Source organism: Nelumbo nucifera, chromosome 8 (assembly GCF_055504915.1).
Source record: "Nelumbo nucifera cultivar China Antique chromosome 8, China Antique-T2T, whole genome shotgun sequence".
In the NCBI taxonomy this organism is placed as follows: domain Eukaryota; kingdom Viridiplantae; phylum Streptophyta; class Magnoliopsida; order Proteales; family Nelumbonaceae; genus Nelumbo; species Nelumbo nucifera.
The window spans coordinates 19,309,287-19,333,701 of record NC_142656.1 but is presented as its reverse complement, the minus strand read 5'-3'; the positions used below and the strand labels follow the sequence as shown (position 1 = coordinate 19,333,701).

Sequence of the window (24,415 nt, the reverse complement as noted above, 5' to 3'; positions counted from 1 at the left end):
AAAACTTGAAGCTTCCCCAGTTTTGCTGGAGCTAATGGATAAAATCATAAAATGAGTCAAAAAGAGGAGCTAGATAGTAAATACATTATTTTGCCTTTCTATGTGGTTCGTGCCTACAAGAAGAATGACTATCTATAGAGGCCAATTTCATTTAGCACCAAGAAGTCTAGAAGCATGTTATAAAAAAAGATGGAATTAATCATTTTAAATATTCATTTATGTCAAATAAGCAAGGAGAATGTAGAATTGTTGAATCAAGGATTGATAGGATGGTGGAACCCGTCACTTGCCCAACATGGACACTTAGATCCATTTAAGAAAGTCCATGTGATACTGGTCCTAAAATGTTTCAACCAAGGTTCAAAATATCGATACAGTCCGATATGCCGGATGGGGTGTATCGGCCTGTAAGAAGCTCTCATTTTTTTTTAGTTTTTTTCTTTGAAATTGGTTCAGGGGGGTCGGTTCAAGGCCTGTCTACCCCATGAAATAGGTGGGACACAAAGTATAAGGGAAGCTTCATACACACTTAAATCCTACCAGATTCAAAGGTAATCAAAAGGGCAATGCTAAGATAGCCACTAAATCATCTGATGAGACTGCATCTACAGCTGTTCCACCTGGAATTCCCTCTCTAGAGACATTTGCTGCTATCAAAGCAGAATTTGAAAGGTATAGTACGCATTTACGTCATTAGGGGAGTGCAGCTAGAAGTACATCTACTGGAGGATCAATTGCCTTTGCCCATACAGGTAATCGTGCTGCTACTACCAATCATGCTTCAGTCACAGGTAGTCAAACTGATGTAGGACCAGCTCAATTCTAGTCCTTAGAGAATGTTGAATGGTCTTCTTTGATCAGAAATTTATGTCTGCTGATGGATTTAATGGCTTCTTGAAGGAATAAGAAAGAAAATAGGGAGAGAGAGAGAGAGAGAGAAGAGAAAATACCTGAGATCACTCACAGAGTGCCTAGAACCACTCTAGGGTATGGGAATCACTCATCATAATTAGCAATAAGCTTTTGCTCTCTTGTAGAGAGTTAAGTCTTTTTAACTCTCTCTAGATTGTTGTACCTATTTTTTATGAATCTAATGAAATTCTGTTATTGATCAAAAAAATAATTAGCAATAAACTGAAGAAAACTCAATAAACTCCATTGCTCTTTGTGTAAAATGTCCATACATATTTATAGACTCTAAACTCCAAATCACTCACAGGGTGCCTATAACCACTCTAAGGTATGGGAATCACTCACCATAATTAGCAATAAGCTGAAGAAAACTCAATAAACTCCATTGCTCTTTGTGTAAAATGTCCATACATATTTATAGACTCTAAACTCCAAATCACTCACAGGGTGCCTATAATCACTCTAAGGTATGGGAATCACTCACCATAATTAGCAATAAGCTGAAGAAAACTCAATAAACTCCATTTCTCTTTGTGTAAAATGTCCATACATATTTATAGACTCTAAACTCATAATAATCCTAGGAGTCAAACTGTTAGACTCAATAATCCTAGTAGGACTCAAACTAAGCCCTCATATCCTATTTCAATTCAAATAAAACTCAATAACTGTAATCCTACTTATGCAATGGCGCTGGTTTAAACATAAACAAACTATAAATAGACAATCAAACACTATTGTTGGACCCTATCACCCTACAGAAAAATTGTAAAATAACAATAATACCCTTGGTGTCCAACTCAGTCCAGATCCCAAGTACCATCACTATGCCATATCAGGACTTGTTGTAAGGCCTTCTTCTTTCTAGAATAAATCTTCAAGGGCGCTGATCGATTCCTATCACAAACATACCGATTAAGACTTAGGAGCCTCAGACCATATGACCAGCTTGCCTTTTCTGTTTCATTCATATTCCTTGTGCTCAAAAAGGGACTAAGTGTCCATTGCAAACAGATCTCTTGCACCCATCTTTAGGAAGGGAATGTTAGAGTAGTCAATGGTTTGACTCTTGCTTCTATATTCCAGGTTTCAAAATTGAATACTAACTTATTGTGTCTTTGTGTCTATGTATTTCATTTTCTTGTCCCTTCTCTTGATCGTTCAAAGTCCAGGTAGACTTATTAACAAGGGAAAGCATCACTAACAACAGGGGAAAATTGAAGAGCTTAGAGTAAATTATATATTGAGGTGGTTAACAGTTAAGACTGAGCCATGCCTATAAATTTTAACTAAGGCAGAATTGTTACCTTTCCCTACAACAGGAGATGCAGTCATACCAAATATACGTGGGCGTTTCATGGAAGTAGCATAATAGAACTCCTGTACAATTACCAATAGAACCTATGTCAAGAAATCAAACTAAAGAAAAAGACGGACAGGAATATTAGAAGCTCAGTTTGAAATTGCATCTACCTTCATGATTTGTGCATAAGGATGACTGCTTGTAGCTTGTGCATGATGACATTCATCAAATATCAAAAGTTCAATTAGCTCCATTCGCATGAAGCAATGATGTAAATTGCGGATAAGTATTTGAGGGGTCATAACAAGTACCTATACAGAACAACCCAGCATAAACAGAGTTACAGAGGGATGTAAATCAAAAGGGATTGCTACATTGAACAAAGTGGTTTACATTATTAAAGACAAATATTATTTATTCAAAACATTACATAGAAAAATCCCAGGAACAATACAGAATATGCAAGGCAAGAAGCAATATACTTCACTCAGCAAAATCAATTTGGGAAATTAATAAAAGCTTAGAGATATCATAGTTTCTCAGTTGCTGACATTAGTGATATCTAATGTATATGGATAGCAGGGTAGTTTAGACATTTCATCTTTTATAATGACACTCCTGTCCACAATTTATCATAAACAGAGGAGTTTATGTAAACCTTCTTTTATTATGTTAATATAAATAGTGAGCCAAGTGCTATAGGAGGTTTAGAACCTTCTAATTCTCTCCTAATCAGTTCGTCCCTTTCTCCTTTTCTCTCCAACCTTATGTTTTCCTTTCTCTCTTCTTCTTTCTCTTCTCACTTTTCCTGTTGCTGTCTTCCACTGCTGCTCACTGTTACTTACCATGTTTACACTCTAAAAGCTGAATTATTAGCTTCATTCCAAGGACACAAAGTGGGTAAGTAACAAAATTTCAGAGATACCTTTGGGGAAATTATTATTGTGTTGAACTGTTTAATCAAGAGCTAGGTCCATGGCAGAATCAGCAATTCAGCATATAGTAATAGAAACTAGGAAGGTGGCACAAAAAATAAGAGCCCAACTTCATTGGACCAGAAAAGGAACAAATGGATTAACAGAGATGCCTTAACCAAACAAGAAGTCAACAGAGACCAGCTGTATTGGAGGGTGATCAATGAAGAACTTCAAATACAGAATACAGCCTTTGCAAATATTATCACTAACATGGGGTGTAAAGGGAATAGGTAGCTGAGGATGGCTAAAGGGTTTCCATTATGTAACATTATACCAGTACATATTACACAGTATAAATTAATACAGCTGAAAGTTACCAATAAAAAAAAAAACAAAAAAAAGCAACCATCATGCTTAACCTCCCACCCTCCCCCTTCTTTCCCCATACAGTTTATTGCAATGCCAAACTTATTCTCCAATACAAATCAAGTTTCACATCCATGAAGAGTAGTGAATTCAAGACCATCCAACAAAGCAAGGCAAAAGTTGGTCTCCGCCATCTGAAGGCACACTGAAGTTGAACTTTAATGGAAGTAGCATGGGTAATCCAGGATTATCCGGAATGGGGGGTGTTTTGAGAAATGAGAAGGGAGAGATTTTGTTGCTCTACTCAGGTCCCTTAGGAGTTGGGAACTCTATCAGGGCAGAGCTATTAGCTGCTGTACAAGGGGTGCAATTTGCAAACCAGATGGGGGTACAGCACCTAATAATCGAAGGGGATTCCAAAGTGGTGGTGGGTTGGTTGGAAAATCCTGAAGATGCTATATGGCACTACAAGAATGAAATGAAGAAATTCAGTCGAATGACAAGGAATATGTTGGTCACTGTACAGTGGGTGGGGAGATCAGCAAATACTTTGTCAGGTGTGTTAGCCAAGCAAGGGGTAAATAGGGAAGAATCGTTTTAGACTCAGCTGTGATTCCTGTATTTCTTTCCTAGTTTACTTGTAAGATTCAAGGAGGGGCTGCAGCTTGTGCCTCTCCCTGGTATGTTGTATGAATTCACAACTCTAAATCAGCTTCTGAATTAATAAATTTATTATTATTCATCAAAAAAAAAACAAAGCAAGGCAAAAGTTACATCCCCTAAAGAAAGAAACAGCATGGCCAACCTCATACTGCTCAGTCTCCTTTTCCCATTCAAGGTGGCTCTTCAAACGCCTTGAGTTGCCAAAATAGCTACCAACCTTGAAATTAATGGAGTCCTCAATGACCTTCGCTTGCTATAGAGAGAAAAAAAATACAAGTAAGATATACTTAACTAAGAGAGTAAACAAAAAAATGAATGCAAAACACTAACAAATATATGCAATTGATAGATAGATAGATACAATTTCTATTACTCTCCTCCTGCCTTCCCCAAAACATGGCAGATTCAAACAATAACCTCATGAATAATAATAAATTTAGGGCTTCAAACAATAACCTCATGAGGCTCCAATAGGAAGGTTAAGCAATGCTACCTTTCTTTTTCTTATCCGTAACAGAGCAGACATTTTATTAATTCAAAAAGCACATTAATAGGTAAAGAGAGTAGAAAAAGACCCTCATCAAAACCATTAGGGGCTACAGATCATCCTACCCTCCCCCAAAATAAAGATTACAGCCACTAATCCAAGGATCACGAATCCAAATACAAATCTTGCCTATTGGATCCCCCATTCCCCCCTCCAGCTAGCGAATCTGCCATGGAACTTGTTTATCTACATTCTACAGACAGCACTAAAATAGGTGTTCAAGCTGCTGCCCAACCATGTTGGTTTTCAAATATGGAGAAATAACTGAAAGGTCCCAAGGCCCCATACAAATCCAGCCTACAATAACCTGTGAGTCACCTTTAACCTCTAAATTAGTGAAGACCAGTTTGTAGCCCAACCACAATTCATGTAGAAGGGAGAGAAGTTCATCCCATATGAAGTTTACATTCCCACTAGGGCCTGAATAAACCATCAAAAACATATCCTTGAGAGTTCTGAAAACAACACCAATGCCTGACCTGCAGCAATGCCTGGTTTCCAATCAACTTCTAATAAAAATAGAAATAAACATTCCAAATGCATCCCTTTATGTCTCTGAAGTTGCTTGTGTATCTCAATAGATCTACCCTCTTCTGCTAGGTTCTCTTCCATTCCACTGCCATAGGATGATAGGAAATCCAGGATGTAGAAAATAGTTTCATGCTTTCCTTGATTCTTGACAGTGTAAAAGGAGATTCCAGCAAATTCTCCATCATGAAGGCATAAGCTGCAAGCCTGCAAGCATGAAGGAAAATAGAAAGTCTGCCATGTCTTTCCTGCTTTCTTTTGCAAATTGCAATAAATGTTATCCATTCACAAAAAATAAAATAAAAGAGTTTGCCATGATTCTTCTTTTGAGTTTTGAATCAGATCACATGTGCTATTCTTCTCCGACAAACCTCTACCACAAAGAAACCAACTCTGGGGAAAATATGAGAGGACCAAATCTTCTTAGAAGGGAAGTAAGTGTTATGCTATTCATCTGTCAAAGCCTTGAAAAAGGACTTGGTTGAGAACCTACCAGCAGGATGGAGGGTCCAAATGCGATGGTTGGTCGACACAGGGAAGATGTATTGAGTCTATTGACAATTTGGCAATTGACATCAAGCTTTATAGATGTTATCATGCTTAAAATGTGGAATCTTGACGAGAGGAAAAAATTCTTGTTTCATTAATGAGTGGAGAGGTATGAATAGAGGTTACATAACAGAGACCTAACTAATTGACAGTTGGCAAGAGAGCAAGTGGACCCAGTTGTACAAGTGGGAATATAACAATTTAACAGATCTTTAACAAACTCCAGGTGGAGTTAATAAAATATATGTTTTTGTTTGATATGATAGCTTTGTTATTAGAAACTACAGCTATAATTTTCCCTTTTTGGGAAATTTTCCTCTTTCTTGTTTATTTGTTATTGTTTATTATTTAAAAATACATGCCCAGGAGGCTTACACGCCAGGCCTCAGAGACAAAGGGTAGTGGAACGCCCGCATTTTACAACGTTGTGCTCAACTAGACCAGAGTCCAGAAAGCACACTTAGGAACAGTATTTCCCCTTGAACAAAAGAAAAAGAAACAGTGTTTCTCTGCATATATATAGTCTACCCAAACCAACTTCTCTTACATTGCCAACTAGGAATCATCAGAAGAAAAGTATCCTCCCAAGTTCCAGAAGCTTTGTTCGAGGAACAATGAGTAGTACCTTTGTCAGAAGACAGGGTAAACCTAAGTTGCAATACTACCCAAAGACTTTTGGAACACCTCCCAAATGAATGTCGACAAGATATTTATATCATTCCCAAACAAATCGACATATTCAATGACATATGAGAAAACAAAAGAATCAGTCACAAAGAAAGCTCACCTGCCGAACCAGAGGTACCGTAGGTGCAAGAAAAACACAGACGTTTTTCTTAGGTTTACTGATCAGGTGACGGAGCTCATACATAAGCAGCACTGCGATATGAGTCTTCCCGCAACCCGTCCCCAAGTACACAATTACATTCTCCTTTAGAGCCTTCTTACAAAGCTCTAATTGATAGCTGACAAAACCAAACAAAAGAATAACCATATTTAACTAGAAAAAATTCAGTTCTTCACAAAGGTTAACTGCAAGCTGCAACACTAGGGAAGAACAAGAGATGAAATAAGCAGAAATCGTTCGATTGCCTACCTTCTAGCTATGATCCTTGGATCTTTCAATGCCCTCGACCGATTCCCGTTATCCATGGAATGGATGCTGGTCGATGAAGCCACTGACGTATCGCTCTGTTCTGTGTCTTCATTGCTTGAAACTTCCATTGCTTCAGTGAAGTTACAGCGTGCAAATTGAAAACGATATCAATGTTTCTCAACCAAACTATGCTTGGCCTCACACCCACTTCAATGCTTGCTGGCGTGCAGGAGAAGGAAAACTCCAGATTCCTTTTTAGTGCATTATTCTGATTCTCCTGTTCCTGTTGCCATTAAGACTCCGCGGTCGTCTGAAGACATTTGACAAATGACAATAGTCGCGTTTTTTCGCTTTTGAGCAACGGATTCTCTCGTCACGGGCCCACGGCAGATGATGATAGAAAATCGCCGCACTATGTCACGACACGAGAAGAACGGGTCGACAATCGTGGACTCGTGACGTGGCAACGAGGGAATCCGGTTCAATGTTATTCCTGCTCAGGCGAGGGGAACCTGGCAAATCTAGTTGTGAACCGACCAGGTCAAGAAAATATAGTGTGGAATAAAAAAGAGAAGATGGGTGGAAATTTTTAATGTTTCATTGTTTGGTTACAAAAGGTAAAATATTGGGAAAATCAATTATAATAATAATTACTAATTAATTAATTGAATAATTAGTAATATTTAAATTTTATATCTATGATTAATATTTTATTAATTTATTTATAATTAATTATGCAATTATAGATAGTTAATTAATTACTATTTAATATTTTTATTTTTATTTCATAATTTATATTTATTATGAATTAACTAATAACTTTTTGTATTTTTAATTATTTCACATTTTTATTATTTATTTATTCATTAATTGTCTAGTTAATTAATTATTAACTATTTTGTTGTTCTTTATTATTTAATTAATAATACTTCTTATTATTTAATGGGTCATGGGTCTCTAATATTAACTCTTAGAAATAGTACAAGGTGCTTTCTTTGTTAAACAAGTTTTCGCCTCCATTCCCACTTGTGTTCCCACCAAAATGGTGGGATTCTACGTCCCAAGTTGGGATCTATAATCCCATGTTTTTTTGGTAGAAATGTTATATGGACTCAAAGATCCCACCACTTGAATAGGAAAAAGGGCATTAGAGTCTATCCAAAATGAGTTGAAGAAATCTTAAGAGAGTTATTTTGTATGTCTTTGTTATAGCTTCCATTTATTAAATAAACGTTTATATTTGAATTGTCTTTAAAACCGAGAAAAAGTACTTGATAAACTATTTATTAACAGCTATGTGTCATTAGGCACCATTAGATGCCACATCAGCAGAATAATGAATAAACGTTCAACCATTGGAGGAAGCGTTAAAATGAAACTTCCCCCAGCAGTTGATGCATACATAAATCAAAACCCAGTTCTGTAAATGTCAATGCATACAAATGAGTATAATGAGAAAAATAATGATTTTGTAGTGTCATAACGGTGTTATGATAAATGTCTATCACAAAATGTTCACATAGCAAAACACATGCTTTATTAGCCAAATGGCCCGTAGGGACATTGGAGCAAGATAAAATGAGAATCTAAAAAAAAGGTAAGTTGTGATTGGAGGAGAATCCAAATGCAAAATACTCGCATTCCATGGACCCTTCAGTCCATTATTTACATAGGCCCTCGAATAGAATTTTGCCATGTCAACGGGAGTTAATGATAAACCTTACCCAACTCTCCCCCTTCTTCGAGTTTCAACCAAGAGAGACGAAGCTCTTAGGTCACTCTAACAGCACAAATGATGGTGAGGGTAGTGAACCTAATCGGTGCAAATCATTATTATCTTCTTCCCTAAAACACCACCACCTAACATATGCAGCAATGTGAAACATCTCTAATCTTCCTCTCTTTCGTCCTTACTCTCCTCTTCTTTGAACCCTCCCTTGCCATAGGCCATTTCATAGGAGTATATATTCTGTAAATGATTTTTCGGATGTGCTGCATTGTGGTCGTATTTCGACAAAACCATATAACCAGGTTCTCTAGGATATACTCCCTGTGTAATAGAACAAGGCACCAATTGCCGTATTTCACAGTTGCTCTGTCCCTGTATTAATAAGAATAAGACAAAATTAATGAACATAAAAAGGTAGACTAATTAAACAAACAAAATAGAAAGAACTCGGACATAAACAAAAATGAAGTGACATTATAAAAGGGAAAACAATTCAATTTCATAGAAGAGGAGGAGGCATAATTTTCTTTTTTTAAATGCTGTGGTGATTTTTTTATTGGAAGGTGCACGTAAAATATACCCAATGCTTTTTGTTACGACAAACTTCGAATTTTGTTGCTAGGATAACGGTGATCATATCAACCTGGGCTAAAGTCAGGGCCGCATTGGACTTGTAAATTCTAGGGTCGAGCTTGGGCTTAATACTTCAAGCCAAGCTTGGCCTAGTTAATTTTAATTAAATAAATGCATTTTATATAAAATGTATATACATGTATATATGTTATTTTGTGTTATGTTATATATTTTATATGAATATCAAAATATGAAATTTTTAGTATAAATTGTATATGATATTTTATATTATATAATGTATAAAATTTTTTTATATGCCATTCAGTGGTAAGCCCATAATTATACCTGGCCTAGCCCCGACTTGGTCTTATGCTTCAAGCCCAGAACTCAGGCCTAGCATATAGCGATTATCATATGTGCAAAGCCTAGGCCGGGCCCAAGCCATGATCCCTTATATGTGAGGAGAGATCCTCTACTAGCCTAATGCCAACTAATTCACTTGTGAGCTTTGATTTACAGCTGTCAATGCATTTAATTTATGGTTTGCTTTTTATAGCAATATGTGAAACATTTTTAGCTCAATGGATGCAATTGCACACTTAACACCATTTATCAATACTCTAAATGTGTTTGTTATCATCACACTTAATGATGCAAATGGAGTGTAAATCCTGGTTCAAGGTAAATTTGTACTTTGGTTCATTTTTGCCTGTGTTTGGCAACATTACATTTATGCATTAACAAATGATAGAAGACACATTTTCCAATGCATATTTACATAAATAAAAAAAATGAGAATAAGACGTAAAGTACATAAATAAATGATAGAAGACACTTTTCCAATGCATTTTCCAATGCATTAACAAATGATAATAAGACGTAAAGTACATAAATAAAAATAAATAAATTTGCATTCAATTGAGCTTTTGATAAAAAATGACATATGCTTTATTGGAATTCGTGTTTGCATCCATTACACCTAAAAGTCTGGTAAGAAGGTAAATTTGTTAATGCAAAATTAATCCAACTTTGCAATTTATGTGGACCGTTTTAAACTCTATATATTTGCATTCACACTTATTTGCATCGTTTTGAAATGCAGGCTTAACAAATCCATCCAAAGAATATTATCTTTGTTCATATGTATGAAAAACATATGAATTTAAAATATCATTAACATCTTCAATGCCAAAGATTTGATCCACTTTATTTTTATCCCAAGTACTTCTTGAAGGATTCATTAAATCCCTTAGTACTAGTTTTTTATTTGAACACCTTGAATGGCCCATTCAGTTGTCCTTAATAATCCAATGGAAGTTCTAAATATCAATCTGAGAATCATTACACAAATGAACACCCAAACGAGGAAATAAAATTCATAGATATTTACACAAAGTTTTCCAAATTGGAAAAATCGAAGTAATAAGTTTACTTGGGGTGATTTCATTATTAGTAAGATGATTACTTTTTAATAATCTTACCCATAATGCCTTAGACTCTCTAAAAAATCTCCAAGAAAGTTTGCATAACAAAGCTTTGTTAAGTAATTATATTTGTTTAAACCCAAGCTCCCTCCTTATTAGGTGCACACAATTTGTTCTAGCTTGCCCATCTTAACCTTGGTTCTTAGTTGATCCTTTACACTAGAAGTTTCTTTGAATTCTCTCTATTTCCATTAAAGCTTTCTTAAGAAATTAAACAACATTCATACAACATAACACAAATAGATAGCATTTCAATTTCCATTGAGGCAAATTATCCTTCATTTTGTCCATGAAGATTCTCACTCTTAATAAGTGTTAAAATCAAGGTTCAAAGTATAAATACATATGAAACAAAAAAAAAATGGGTTCTACACAATAATAAGCCACATTACTATCATTTTTTTTTCTTCATGATAATTGTAAGCGTCAGTAAATGATTCACTTAGGCTGATTTAGAGTCGCCACCCATCATTCAAGAGAAACTGAAGTGATGGGGCCTCTAAGAATAATGGCAAAACCATTTTCCAATTAATAGTGACTCCAAATACAAGGCACCTATTGAACCAGTTTATGTAAGACTTGGATGGGAGAGGGATCGAAGAGGCTAGGCACCCCTCTTTCGTGTCTAATAGGTGGAGCCACACAAGGGAAGGCCAAAACAAAACACTACTATTGTCAAATATCACAGATACAAATTAAAATTTTGAATTGTCCCATTAGAATCCATGTATGGGGAATTGACAATGATGTTTTAGGGTTAGGTAAGTTCATGTATGGTCGAACTTCTCTATTACCCATTAGGGGTGGCAATTGGGTGGGTTTGGGTTGAGCTTCAATCCAACCCACCTAACCTGCCAACCTATTAATGACCCATTTGGGTTCAAACCAAATCCGCCATAACCCAATCCAACCCGCCTAACCCATTAAATTTTCATTAATTAAATGAGATAAAAAATAGAAAAATGCAAAGAATAACATAAAGTACAACAAAACTAAAAATTGCAAAAAATACAAATAATGAAGAAAAATAGAAAAAACCAAAGAAATACATAGAATAATAACAAAAATATAAAGTACAAAAAATACAAAAGAAAACTGAAATTGCATAATGATATAATAAAAATTATAGAAAAACATAGAAAATGAAGACAAATAACAAGAATTACAAAAACAAAGAAAAACTAGAAATTACAAAAAAAAAAGACTAGAAATTGGAGAGTAATATAAAAAAACATAAAAACGAAGAAATATAATAGAAATTATAGAAATATAAAAAGCCACTAGAAAATTTACAAAAACTTGTAAAGCACCACCGTCAGGCAAAATGCCTCTCATCGTATCTAAGGATATTTGCTGTTTAGATATCTAGAAAACAAGAACAATAGCCCTATTGCACACACACCTTGATCGGTGATTCCAATGAACCTATTCCCTCATAAAATAGTTGAGTGGAGGCAATCCAATAAAATACCAAAATAGTTGATGGTTTTTCTTCTTCCAACAACCGATCTTCCTCCAAACTAATACTATTGCCTTTAGATTAATTAGTATTTTGACACACACACACACGCAGTCGTTGAGGAGGAGGAAACTTGTTGCCCTCATCAAATCTCAGCGTTGTAGAGGAAACTTGTCGCCTTCAATATCAGAGTTGTAAAGGAGGAGGAGACTTGCCACCCTATGGATCTGAAAGTCATAGAGGAGGAGAAAATTAGTCGAGCAATATCTCTATACCTAACGATCCATTTGGTTGTCGAGAAAGGGTGAGATGAGAAAGGAATATATTTTTTTCTCAATTTTGCATCCAGCGTTTATTTTCCAAGAAACATTATGATCAAAATTCATCTTCTTGCATTTGTTTTCTAGGAAATGAACCATGAAATTTTAGATAGTCAACAAAATAGAACATCCATCGATCAGCATTTCCCATGGCAGTTCATACATCCAATATTGCAAGAGACAAACCAACACACCATTGCTTCATTGGCGACAAGAGAAATGGAATTGTATAGGAGTATACAAACAAAAACCGATTTGTATAGGGAGGGGATTTGTTACCTCACACTGAACTGATTAGAGGATCCCATTTGTTTTATGTTTTGACTTGAAAAAAAAATTAAAAACAATACAAAAAATTAAGAAAAACAAGACTAAAATTAAAAGAAAACCAAAGACATGAATCCAAGTGATAAATGAAGGAGATAACCACTCCACTACTTGTCAGCAATGAAAAATATGGTCCAATGACCAGGGTTGGAGGGACACTGCATTGAGATGGGAAAGGGTAAGGGTAAGAAGTCAACCAAAAAAGGAGGAAATGGTGCAAAAATAAATCAAATTCGCGAAAAGGATTATAAATGGAGCCGAAGAAAACATAACTATTGCCGGAGGTGTCGCTCAAGATCGCTAGAGATGACGCCAAAAATGTTGCTCGAGATCCCTAGAGATGTAAGAACTCAACTGTCGCTTGAGATCGTCGGAGATGTAAGAACCCAACCATCGTTCGAGATCACTAGAGGTGTCATCAGAGATGTAGCCATTGGAAGGCATGTAAACGAAGGACGAAGAGGGGGCCCAATATCTCTCTGACAAGGCTCACTAAAACTTTCTCAATAATGCATTTTTCAATGGAGTCTCACCAAAATGGTGTGGATAACACAACAACTTTGGAGTTATTTGGATAACACAACCACTAAGCTAGCTTACATGTCAATAGGTCGGGTTCGAAACCCTCCACCCAAATCTGCCCCACCTTAAGTTGGGAAAATATAATAATTTTTTAACATGCCTTGCCCTTATAGGGTTTAACATGCTTCCACCCTATCTTGATCCACTTGATAGCAATTGACAAACAATCAACAATGCACAATTCACCAAAACCCTAGTTGTTGCACACATAAAAAAACCCTAGTTTTATGTGTGCAACAACATAAATGAGAAAGGGATTGGGAGACAAGTCAATGATTCATGACTATAATCATGAAAGTGGTAAAAAAATTTATCATGAAACCAAATGCATTAACCTTGTTTGTTGAAATCGTATCAAACACCAAGAAGTAAATTATAGTGAAAAGAAGACACCAATCAAATGAAGTACTAATCTTGTTGAACACCAAAACGCCACCGTAGACATCTTTGTTTTCCTATGTAATCTCACAATTTGCCATCATGTCTATTACTATTTTTCCTTTGTAAAGCATTTCCCATAATCTTGAATGCCATGGCGGCTCATATCATACTCTAGAAGAAGAAAAAATTGAATAATCTAAGTAGAGGACTCATTCAAAAGAATACCCTAGTTATTGGGTTGTTGCTTGCTCGTCTCTTCTCCATTGGTCTCCTTCCAAGCAAGCAAAGGTGAACAGAAAACCCTTAGGCTATGTTTGGTTTGAAGGAAAAAGTAGGGAAACCTATACAAGTTTTGTAAAGGTTTCCCTACCTTTCCCTACTTTTTCTTTCAAACCAAACATAGCCTTAAGTATGATGTGAAGAAACTAAGTCATTTTAATGGCTAGGGTTATAACATTGACAAAAATTAGATTCTATTTATATGTTTAAATGTAAACAGCATCTCATTGTTGTAAATGTCATAACCTTGGACACTGAAGTGTCTTAGCTTCTTTACATAATGGACATTTTTGTGATAGGAGAAGACAATTTAGATTAAAAACAAAATTCTATAGAACAGTTGTAAGGCCAATTATATTGTATGGAAAAGAGTGTTGGGTAGTAGAGAAACAACATATTCAGAAATCAGTAGAATATTTCAGAATAAAGTAAAAGAAATCAGAGTTCATCAGAGTTCTTGTTCCTACACTCCTCAATAAAATGGAGTGGCGTAAAGGAAAAACAGACATGTGGTTGAGGTTGCGAGGAGCCTTCTTTTTGCTTCCCATGTTCCTATTAAATTTTGGGGTGATGCTATTCTTACAATTACATACTTGATAAATCGAATGCCTTCTCGGGTTCTGGGGTTTAAAACTCCCTCTAGCTTGCTTTTTCCAAATGAAGATCTGTTTTCTCTTCCTCTCCGGGTTTTTGGATGCACTTGCTATGTCCATGTTCACAGTCATCAAAGACATAAGTTTGAGCCTAAAGCACACAAGTGTGTCCAGTTCGTGACACTCACTTTGTTTCTAGAGATGTAACATTTGCAGAATTAGTCCCCTTCATTGGTACTTCTCTCGAGGGGGAGCATTCAGACGAGTTATTTGCATTGTCACCATCTATTCCTCTTCCAATTCCCATTGAATCTTCCATAGAGTCTACTCCATTTGAGTAATCTATCCCTACTCCCCCTCTTCCTCCTACTCATCCCCCTTCTTTTCTTTCCCATCCTATTATCCAGAGGTGGTACTAGAGACAAAGACTCAGAGACATGCAAGTTATTTCCATGCCTTCAGATGTGCTTCTTGCTCCTCCCATCACTACTGAGATAATAGGTCAGCCCTCTTCTACCATTTCGGATATCTTCCCTAACCTTGATCTCCCTATTGTCCTTCACAAAGGCAAACGGAAATGCACAGCTCATTGTATTTTCAAACACCTGTCCTATAACCTCCTTTCCCCTTCCTACTATTCCTTCATTGCCTTTGTTTCCACACATGTAACTCCTTGGCCTGTCCTATATGCCTTGTCCAAACCAAAATGGAGAGATGCTATGATGACTGAACTAGATATTTTGCATAAGAACAATACCTGGGAAATTGTGGATTTTCCTAAGGGAAAGGAACCGGTTGGCTCTAAGTGGGTGTTCACTATTAAGTATCATTATGATGGTATTGTTGAGAGATATAAGGCCCATTTGGTTGCTAAAGGATATACCCAGATGTATGGTATTGACTACTTAGAAACTTTTGCCCTGATAGCTAAGATGACTTCAGTTTGAGTTTTGCTATCTTTAGTTATTGCTTTTGACTGGCCTTTTCATCAGTTTGATGTAAAGATTGCCTTTTTGAATGGGGTCCTAAATGAAGAAGTCTATATGTCTTTACCTCTAGGGGTGCATGGGAAGGAGATGTAAGGAAAGGTCTGTAAATTGAAGAAGTCTTTTTATGGCCTTAAGCAGTCTCCTAGAGCTTGGTTTGACAGATTTCGAGCTGCTCTTGTTGCTTTTGGATACACACAAACTCAGTCAGATCATACTTTGTTTGTTAAGAGGAGAGATTCCCTAGTGACCCTCCTGATTGTCTATGTTGATGATATTGTGGTTATAGGAAATAATACTCAGGAAGTTGTTCATCTCAAGAATTTTCTTAACACTGAGTTTGAAATTAAAGACTTGGGATAATTCAGATATTTCTTGGGAATTGAAGTTGCCAGATCTAAGGGTGGTATCTTCATTTCTTAACGGAAGTATGTTCTTGATCTCCTTGCAGAGGCTGCGAAACTAGGGGCTCGACCTACTTCTACTCCTATTGATCTTAAATCATAAGTTGTCCACGACTGAAGGTGAACTGTTGCCTGATAAGTGGGTGTTCTAGAGACTAGTTGGGAAGTTACTTTACCTTTGCATGGCTCGACCAGATATCTCTTATGCAGTTAGTGTAATTAGCCAGTTTATGCATTCTCCCAAACATACACATTTAGCAGTTGTTGAGAGAATTCTGTGCTATCTAAAAGGGACTCTAGGGAAAGGTATCTTGTTTGCTAAGCATGGACACATGAAGCTGGAAGCATACACTGATGCTGATTGGGCCGGATATATTGATGATAGGAAGTCTCTTTCAGGTTACTGTGCTATGGTAATAGGGAACAATGTATCATGGAGGAGTAAGAAACAGTTTGTACTGGCAAGATCTTCAGCTGAAGCGGAATATAGGGCAATGGCACATGGAGTTTTTGAACTTTTGTGGTTGAGATCACTTTTAGATGAATTGGGTATAAACTGTGAGAAGCCAATGATGTTATATTGTGATAACTAGACTGCTATCAACATTGCACACAATTCTGTTCAACATGACAGAACTAAACACATTGAGGTTGATAGACATTTTATACAAGAAAGAGTTGCCTCAGGAGAAGTCTATCTACCATTTGTTGCTTCTGAATAACAGTTGGCTGATGTTTTGACAAAAGGTGTTCCTAAAGGAAAGCTGGTTCATTATATAAGCAAGCTGGGCATGATGGATATCTATGCTCAGCTTGAGGGGGAGTGTAGAGAGACTGGGCCGAATGGGCCCTAGCCCATTAGTGTTTTTCTTATTAGTTTTTTCATGTTATGTTTTCTTATTGGGCCTTTTCTTTATGGACCTTTAGTTCTTTTTATGTTTTTCTAAGTTTAGTGCTAATGTGGACGCCTACTTAATTAAGAGGCGACATTCAAACTCCTCCTTTCTTTTTCCAATCTTCCTCCTTCTTCTTGCTGTCTCCTTCTTCTTCTCTGATTTCTTTTACTTTATTCTATTAAATGCAAAATAATATTTTGATCTGAGTGTTAAACTGGATAAGAATAAGTTCATGAAACTTTTTACAATATTTGGTACTTCATCCCGGGATTTCAAAAGGTAAATCCATGTGTAATGAGAGAAATCGTCAATGAAAATAATGAAATATTTGTAGCCCCCATAGTAGGTAAATGATATGGCCCCCACACATTAGAGTGCACAATATAGAAAGGAGAAACATATATTTTATTATTCACTGAAAAAGATTGTCTACAATGTTTAGCAAGTTCACATGACTCACAATGAAGACTCAATAGGGATATTCCCTTAAACATTTATGGAAACAAATGACTCAAAGTTGAAAAAAACAAATGACCAAATCTGAAGTGACATATCATGACTCTATTAACTGACTCTGATAAAACAGATTCCAAAGCAACTCCACTAGGTAATCCAGGACCTTGGTCAGAGACATCTAGCAAGTATATTCCATTCACCTCATGGCCACTCCCAATCATCCTCTGAGACTTCAGGTCCTGAAAAACACAATAAGTAGGAAAGAAAGTTATGCTGCAATTCAATGATTTGGTTAAACTACTAACAGATAAAAGGTTTGTGCTAAGTTTGGGAATATGAAGGACAGAGGATAAAACAAGTGAATAATATTCCCCTTGTCAGATATGGGAGCAAGAGACCCATCGGCAAGAGAAATCTTCTCTCTGCCAAAGAGGAGCTGGTATGAGCAAAAGAGGTTGGGTAGGCTAGTCATATGGTCTGATGCACCAGAATCTATAATCCAAGGAATTTTACGATTACCTAAGGCTGTAGCATGATTTGCAGAAGCACGAATACCTGAATGGGCAAAAGCAGATGTACAAGGGGTGCCTGAGGAGGAAGATGCAACAGTAGACTCCAAGTGATTTATCAATTTCCCATATCTCTCAAATTCTACCTTCATTACTGCTAACTGTTCCATAGCAGATTTTTCTTCACATTCAGACACTGTGGCAACATTTTCATTCTTAGGTTTTTCAGACTGACCACCCTTCTTAGAGTTGTTGTTGTTCCGGAACCTCTTAGGAAGAAGATCTGGATGAAGCTTCCAACAAGAATCCTTAGTATGTTTCGGCTTCTTGTAGTATTCACATATCACTTCCTTTTTCTCATTCAACCCCTTTGGTTTTATTCTAGCATGTGCAAAATGTTCTGGAGGAGGTGAGGTCTGTAGCTGTACCTGTCGCCCGCACTCTTCACTGCTCACCATAGAGTATGCCTGTGCAAGTGACACAATCATCCTTGGCCAAGATATTCTGCCTTGTGATATCAAATTTAGGATTGAGTCTTGTAAGGAACTCAAACACCCTATTTCTTTTCACAAATTTCCTAAAAATTTTGGCATCTTTGGTGCTTTCCCATGCAAATGTTTCATAACATCCAACTCCTGCCATAGTGACTTCAACATCGAATAATTGACAGCCACACTCTTCTCCCCCTGTCTTAAATTCTTCACATCATTCTTTAGTTTGTAGGCCCTTGCAACATTTAATTTATGAGAATATGTCTCTGTCACACTATCCCAAATCTCCTTGGCTGAAGTCATCCACAAATAGTGTTGACTTATATGGACTGCATAGAATTTACCAACCACCCAATAACTGTATAGTTATCCTGCATCCATTTCTCATATGTAGGGCCAGATTCATCCGGCATCGCCTTACTACCTGTTAGAAACCCTAGTTTACCTCTACTACATACATGGATCTTAATGGATTGTGCCCATGCAAGGTAATTTGTTCCATCAAGTTTAATTGTAGTCACTCCTATAAAAAAGGAATCTATGGGACCAACCCCTAACACCGGGATTTACTTTACCTCACTTCCAGATTACTCCATCAACCAAACAAAAATAAAAGAACAATGTTTTTAACCTTTATAGACCTAATTAAAGTTAGTCAAGCACTCAAAAGCCCCAAAACTAGGGTTTCACCATACCTGGCCTCCGGGGAGAAAGAGAGAAGAGGTAGCCGCTTAAACCAGAGCTATCCAAACGACTTCCAACTGGAGTCGCCCACTTTTGAAGATAAAAAGAAACCCTCAAAGCCTTGAGTACCACACCCAAACAACCTCTTCAATCCGTAACTGGAAATTCTCTAGTTTGTTAGGGTTTTGGGCAAAAAAAATTGCAGCCCCACTTTCTTGACAGTCTTCGACCAGATTCTGACTCTCCAAACCCTCTACCAACTAGACAAACAAGATCTCTGAATAATCAGCAATCTATCTTTCCGTACACATTTCAATTAGAAAAAAGATGTATGGGAAAAAGGAAAAAAAAATGAAAGGGAAGAGAGACCTGCTCTAATACCAAGATGTGATTTAAAACTAATAAAACCAGTAGAATTTTTCAGAATAAAGTAAAAGAAATCAGAGAAGAAGAAGGAGACAACAAGAAGGAGGAAGATTGGAGAAGAAAGGAGGAGTTTGAATGTCTCCTATTTCCCTACTCTTATCTTTTATAAAACATACTTAAGTTACATAAATTACAACGAGGTCATTAAGTAGGCGTCTGATAACTCTGTATTTTGATGCTTTAAGGGAATCATTTTAGGGGTATTTTAGACCTTAGATTGACCAATTTGTACCATTTTCTAGTTAAATTCAATGTTGTGACTTTCAAGGGTCCCTATGCAAATTCTGGGTAAAAACTGGGAAATTTACAGAGTTTTCTACAGATTTTGGAAAGCTGGTGAGAATTCCAGCTGAGATAGGGGGTGTTTCTATGAAAAACTGAGCACAGGAGAGCGCCTTCTATCTGCTAAACCCAGAATGACACCCCTCCTACTATATTAGCATACTCCCCTCTCCTTAGCAAACCCTAGGGCGCCTCCCCACTCATTCTTTTCACCTATAACAAACCCTAGTCGTCCCTAACTGCTAAATCCTCACATTTCATTCCATTTAATCTCCACCCTTCATTTTAGGGCACCCTCTATTTAGCATTCTAACCTTAGGGCACCACCTAACTTGTAATCCCCACCATGCAGCCTTTAGCCACTAGATCTCAGCCCTCTATTTTACCTTCTATCTCAGCCATTCACTCTAGAGCACCACTCACTCCTTTTAATATCCACCTTTTAGCCCTAGGCACCTAAATCTCCACCATCTAATCTTAGTAGCCCAAATCTCAGCCATACATAATATTGGGCGCCCTCTCCTTCTCTTCTCAGCCTTAGGATCATCTTAGAACAATCCTAACATTCCATTCTCAACCCTAGGGCACCCATATTTCTACAAAAAACCCAGCTACCACCCCCCTCTTTCTCTCTAATCCTAGTTTTATCCACCATTCTCTATAAAAAGGACCCCAAGGGTCCTGGAGAAAGGGTTGGTCAATTCACTCAGTTCACCAGGCTAAGGCTTTTTGAGGAGTTCAAGGGTTGTAGAAGGGAATGACGCCAGGTCTTGTCAGGAGGGGTTCCTGCAAGTAGTCTATCCAATCTGCAACTACCACCACTAGATTTGATCAGCCATCCTTTTCATTTTCTTTATTTTCTTTTATGTTATTTTTATTGTAGCAAATCTTTTTAGATTTAATTTTTGTTCGTTTGTGTGTTTTGCATATCTGAATTTGTCCGATTCAAAGCTAATGTGTCTCAATGGTTTCAAGGGCTGAAACGGAAGGAAAAAACTTGTATTTTGTCTTCTTGGACAGCTATCGCCACTGGATCCGAATTTTGGATCACTTTTATTTGTTCTTTTGTTGATTTCAGTGTTCTTTAAATTCTGAATTTTAATTATTGTCTTGTTTAATTCTAAATCTTTAATTTCAACATTAATAAATCCCATTTCTTATTTTCTGCAAATCCCATATCCATTTTCCTTTTATCTATCCGAAACAAAAAAATAATAATTTTTATTCTTGCTTCCCTGTGGGTTCGACCCCTTCCTCACCACGTACTACGTTGTTTAAGGTTATGTGAGGATTGAAAAAATTTATAAATCTCTAAACTGGTGTTCCGAAGTGGTTAACAACATGCTTCCGGCTACACCAACGTCCACATCAGCACTAAACTTAGAAAAATATAAAAAGAACTAAAGGCCCATAAAGAAAAGGTCCAATAAAAAAACATAACATGAAAGAACTAGTAAGAAAGACACTAATGGGCTAGGGCCCATTCGGCCTAGTATCTTTACAATGAGTAAGGTAGAAATGCAAATGCTAAGATGTGTGAGTGAAAAATTAGAAAGGATAAGTTTGAGAATGAAGCCATCCATAGAAATCTAGGAGTAGCCCCAATACGTGATAAAATGAGAGAGAGAATAGGGTAGGATGTTTTGGTCATGTGCATAGAAGACCATCAACAACTCCAATTTGAAGAAATGATTTGTTACAAGTGGAAGGGGCCAAAGGAGATTGGGGTAAACTAAAAAGGATATGGGTAGAAGTAGTAAGAAATGATTTAAGTACTAATAATTTGACAATGGGTATAGTTTTAAATAAAATATTGGTGAAATAAGATTTGTGTAATTGACCTCATATAGTTTGGGTAAGGCATGGAAGATGATGATGATGATAATAAGATACTATTTATACCCCTACTGATGTAAAAGCCATCCAATACTATAATATTGATAATGCAAAGATTGCTTACTGGATTCTTGGTTTAGTGGATATTGATATTACTATTTCAATGCATGGGTATAGGACAACTTGTGAGATGTATCAATACCATGAAAAGGTATATTGGCAATCAAATATCTCAATGCAATATCAAATAAAAATGAGTATGGTAGAAATGAGAATACTAAGATGGATGAGTGAAAAAACTAGAAAGGGCAAGATCGAGAATAAAGCCATTTGTAGAAACTTAGGAATAGGTCTAATAAGTGATAAAATGAGAGAGTATGCTAATATAGTTTAGTCATGTGCATAGAAGACCAACAATAGCTCTATTTAGAAAAATGGTTTGTTATAAGTGGAAGGGGATAGAAGAGCTAGGGTAGATAAAAAACAACATGGGTTGAAGTAGCAAGAAATGATTTAAGCACTAATGCACTAATAATTTAATAGGGGATATGGTTTTAAATAGAATGGATTGGCAAAACAAGAATCATGTAGCCAACCCCATATAATTGGGATAATGCTTGAATGATGATGATGATAAAATACTATTTATATGTAGGGACATCATGACTCTATGGGTCATGTTATCAAAATCTAAAGCTCATATGAACTCGGCTTATGTGGAAGTTAGGTGTGATCATTCTTGGCCCGACCTAACCCAGGCCGGCATCATGCCTAGAAAATTTTGGGCTGGGCCTAGACCCAACATTTTAAGCCCGGCCTAGCTTGCAATATAATATATTATACATGTAATATATATACAAGTATATTTTATTTTATATTAAATGTTTATTATTTTATATAAGATATAGAAATTTTAAGTTTTAACATATAAATAAATTTTAATTAGTTGATACATGTGTGAACACTTGAGCCAACTCAAGTATGTAAATTGTCCTCTTAGGTGGGGCCTTATATAGATGAAGGCAAAGCCTTCATTCTCACTGCCTAAGATTTTTTTTTCTTGTTTTTTGGTATTAACCACCCCTTAACCCCTTTTCTCCCCAAAGTGGTGGTTGCGGGACTCGATTCCACGCCACTACTAGAATAAACTAGCTAATACACCAATAGACCTGTTCATGGGTCGGGCCGGGCTTTCACTTGTCAATAAGGGAAATATGCTAGGCCCGAGCCCGACCCTGATAAAAAGCCCGAAGCCCGACCTAATAAAAAAAAACAATTTTCCCTATTCAAATTAGAATTAAAAATTCAGATAGTTTTTTTCCTATTTAAATGAATAATGATCCTACAAGATGGTTTTTTCCCCCATTCTTTTATATTTTAAAACACAGTTTTACATTCTTAAATAAAAAAATTTGTTCAAATGGACATAATCACATTACTCACTTTAAGTCTAATATTAGGTCGGGTCGGGCCGGGCTATTTTGACAAAACCCGAGCCCGACTCGAATTTATTGCGAGCCAGACTTTTTGGCCCGAATTTAAGCCTACGGGCCTATAACCACGTTCAAGCCCGTCTGGGGGCCGGGCCGGCCCGTCGGGCCACCCGGCCCATGAACAGGTCTATACACCAACAAGCCACCTCTTGGGTGGTGCTATTCTGATGCATGGGTATAGGGCAACTTTGTACATCTAGGAGAGAACCCTTCGGCTAGTTATGTGAAGTGTATGAGATGTGTGGACACAAATTATGTAAGAACATGTTGAAACCATTTTTTATGGGAAAAAGATTCAGATAACAAGAAACTAAAGTGGGTTTAGGAAGGGTCTTATAGATTTTAGACCATACCAACTTCTCTCACCCAAGTCTAGATCTCTATCTATAAGAATTCTGCCCACGTCTACCCACATAATATCATTGTCACACATGGAAAACATCTCATCCTTCTAGGTAGTATTATGCACAGGGAAATGTTCCCAATACACGAGGTAGTGTGTAGGAGTTCAGATCTACGCCCCACAACATCTAACAATATATCCCATCGTGTATTGGGAACATCTCCCAATGATGACATCATTGATTCTGATACTATCATCATTGATTCTGGAAAGGAGATCTAGACTACCCTAGATTTCACATCTCCGCCCCACAACACATCCCCACAGCCCTAAAGTTCCCAATGCACGGCGGGAATGTGCTGTGGGGCAGAGATGTGAACTCAGTCCCCTAACCCTCGCCCCCAAAACTAGTAGACTAATAGTAGATTGGATTTTGAAGTACCGATGTATCGTAGGGCGAGATAAGATGGGCGCTCATCTCACCTCTTCATTGGAATTCGCTCTCCCCATACAGATGTTATCAAATCTTCTTCCAGCGTTATGCATGGGGAACATCTCCCCCGTGCCATGTATTAGAGATGTTACCAATGCACGCACGGGAGTGATGTGCTGTGGGGCGCCTATCTGATCTCGTTTTGTCGGTACTCGGTAGCATATCTGAACTCGGGGGATGCTATCAATCTTCCAGCGTGCAGATTGCTGATCCGTCTTTACACACGTCATTCATCCCGAAAAGGCACGCCCACCCCCTTTGCCAACATCGAAAGGCTCATGCCGATGTCACTCGGCAGTTGCCAGATGCGACGACCGGAGACTGTGTGCTCGTACAAAACAGTAGAAGAGAAATGCTAAAGTGCAACAACAATGGAACAACGAGATACAAAACGGGTGGGCCCTGTGTCCATGACTAGACAAGAGTTTCACTGAGCCCGATCTGTCTATTGCGCGTTGCACGTTCAGCCAGTTGACTGTAGCATTCATGCAGCACGTCAGCATCTATA

At 37.1% G+C, this 24,415-nt stretch overlaps 1 protein-coding gene across 5 annotated transcripts in view; it reads right to left on the bottom strand.

Annotated features, from left to right (window-relative positions):
* DCL4 (dicer-like 4) overlaps nt 1–7,212 on the bottom strand; it is a 92,987-nt gene extending 85,775 nt beyond the window's left edge. For 3 of the 5 annotated variants that reach the window (XM_088893404.1, XM_010247232.3, XM_010247233.3), the window contains exons 1-5: nt 6,882–7,211; nt 6,573–6,750; nt 4,304–4,414; nt 2,386–2,526; nt 2,220–2,292 (exon numbers count right to left, since the gene is read on the bottom strand). In XM_088893404.1, coding sequence (XP_088749530.1) covers nt 2,220–2,292; nt 2,386–2,526; nt 4,304–4,414; nt 6,573–6,750; nt 6,882–7,009 — 631 coding nt within the window. In that variant the 5' untranslated portion in view covers nt 7,010–7,211. Of the gene's footprint in view, nt 1–2,219; nt 2,293–2,385; nt 2,527–4,303; nt 4,415–5,187; nt 5,423–6,572; nt 6,751–6,881 lie in introns of those variants that run through there. The other 2 variants (XM_010247235.3, XM_088893405.1) reach the window with 2 other exon arrangements.
* Between the last annotated feature and the right edge of the window lie 17,203 nt (nt 7,213–24,415).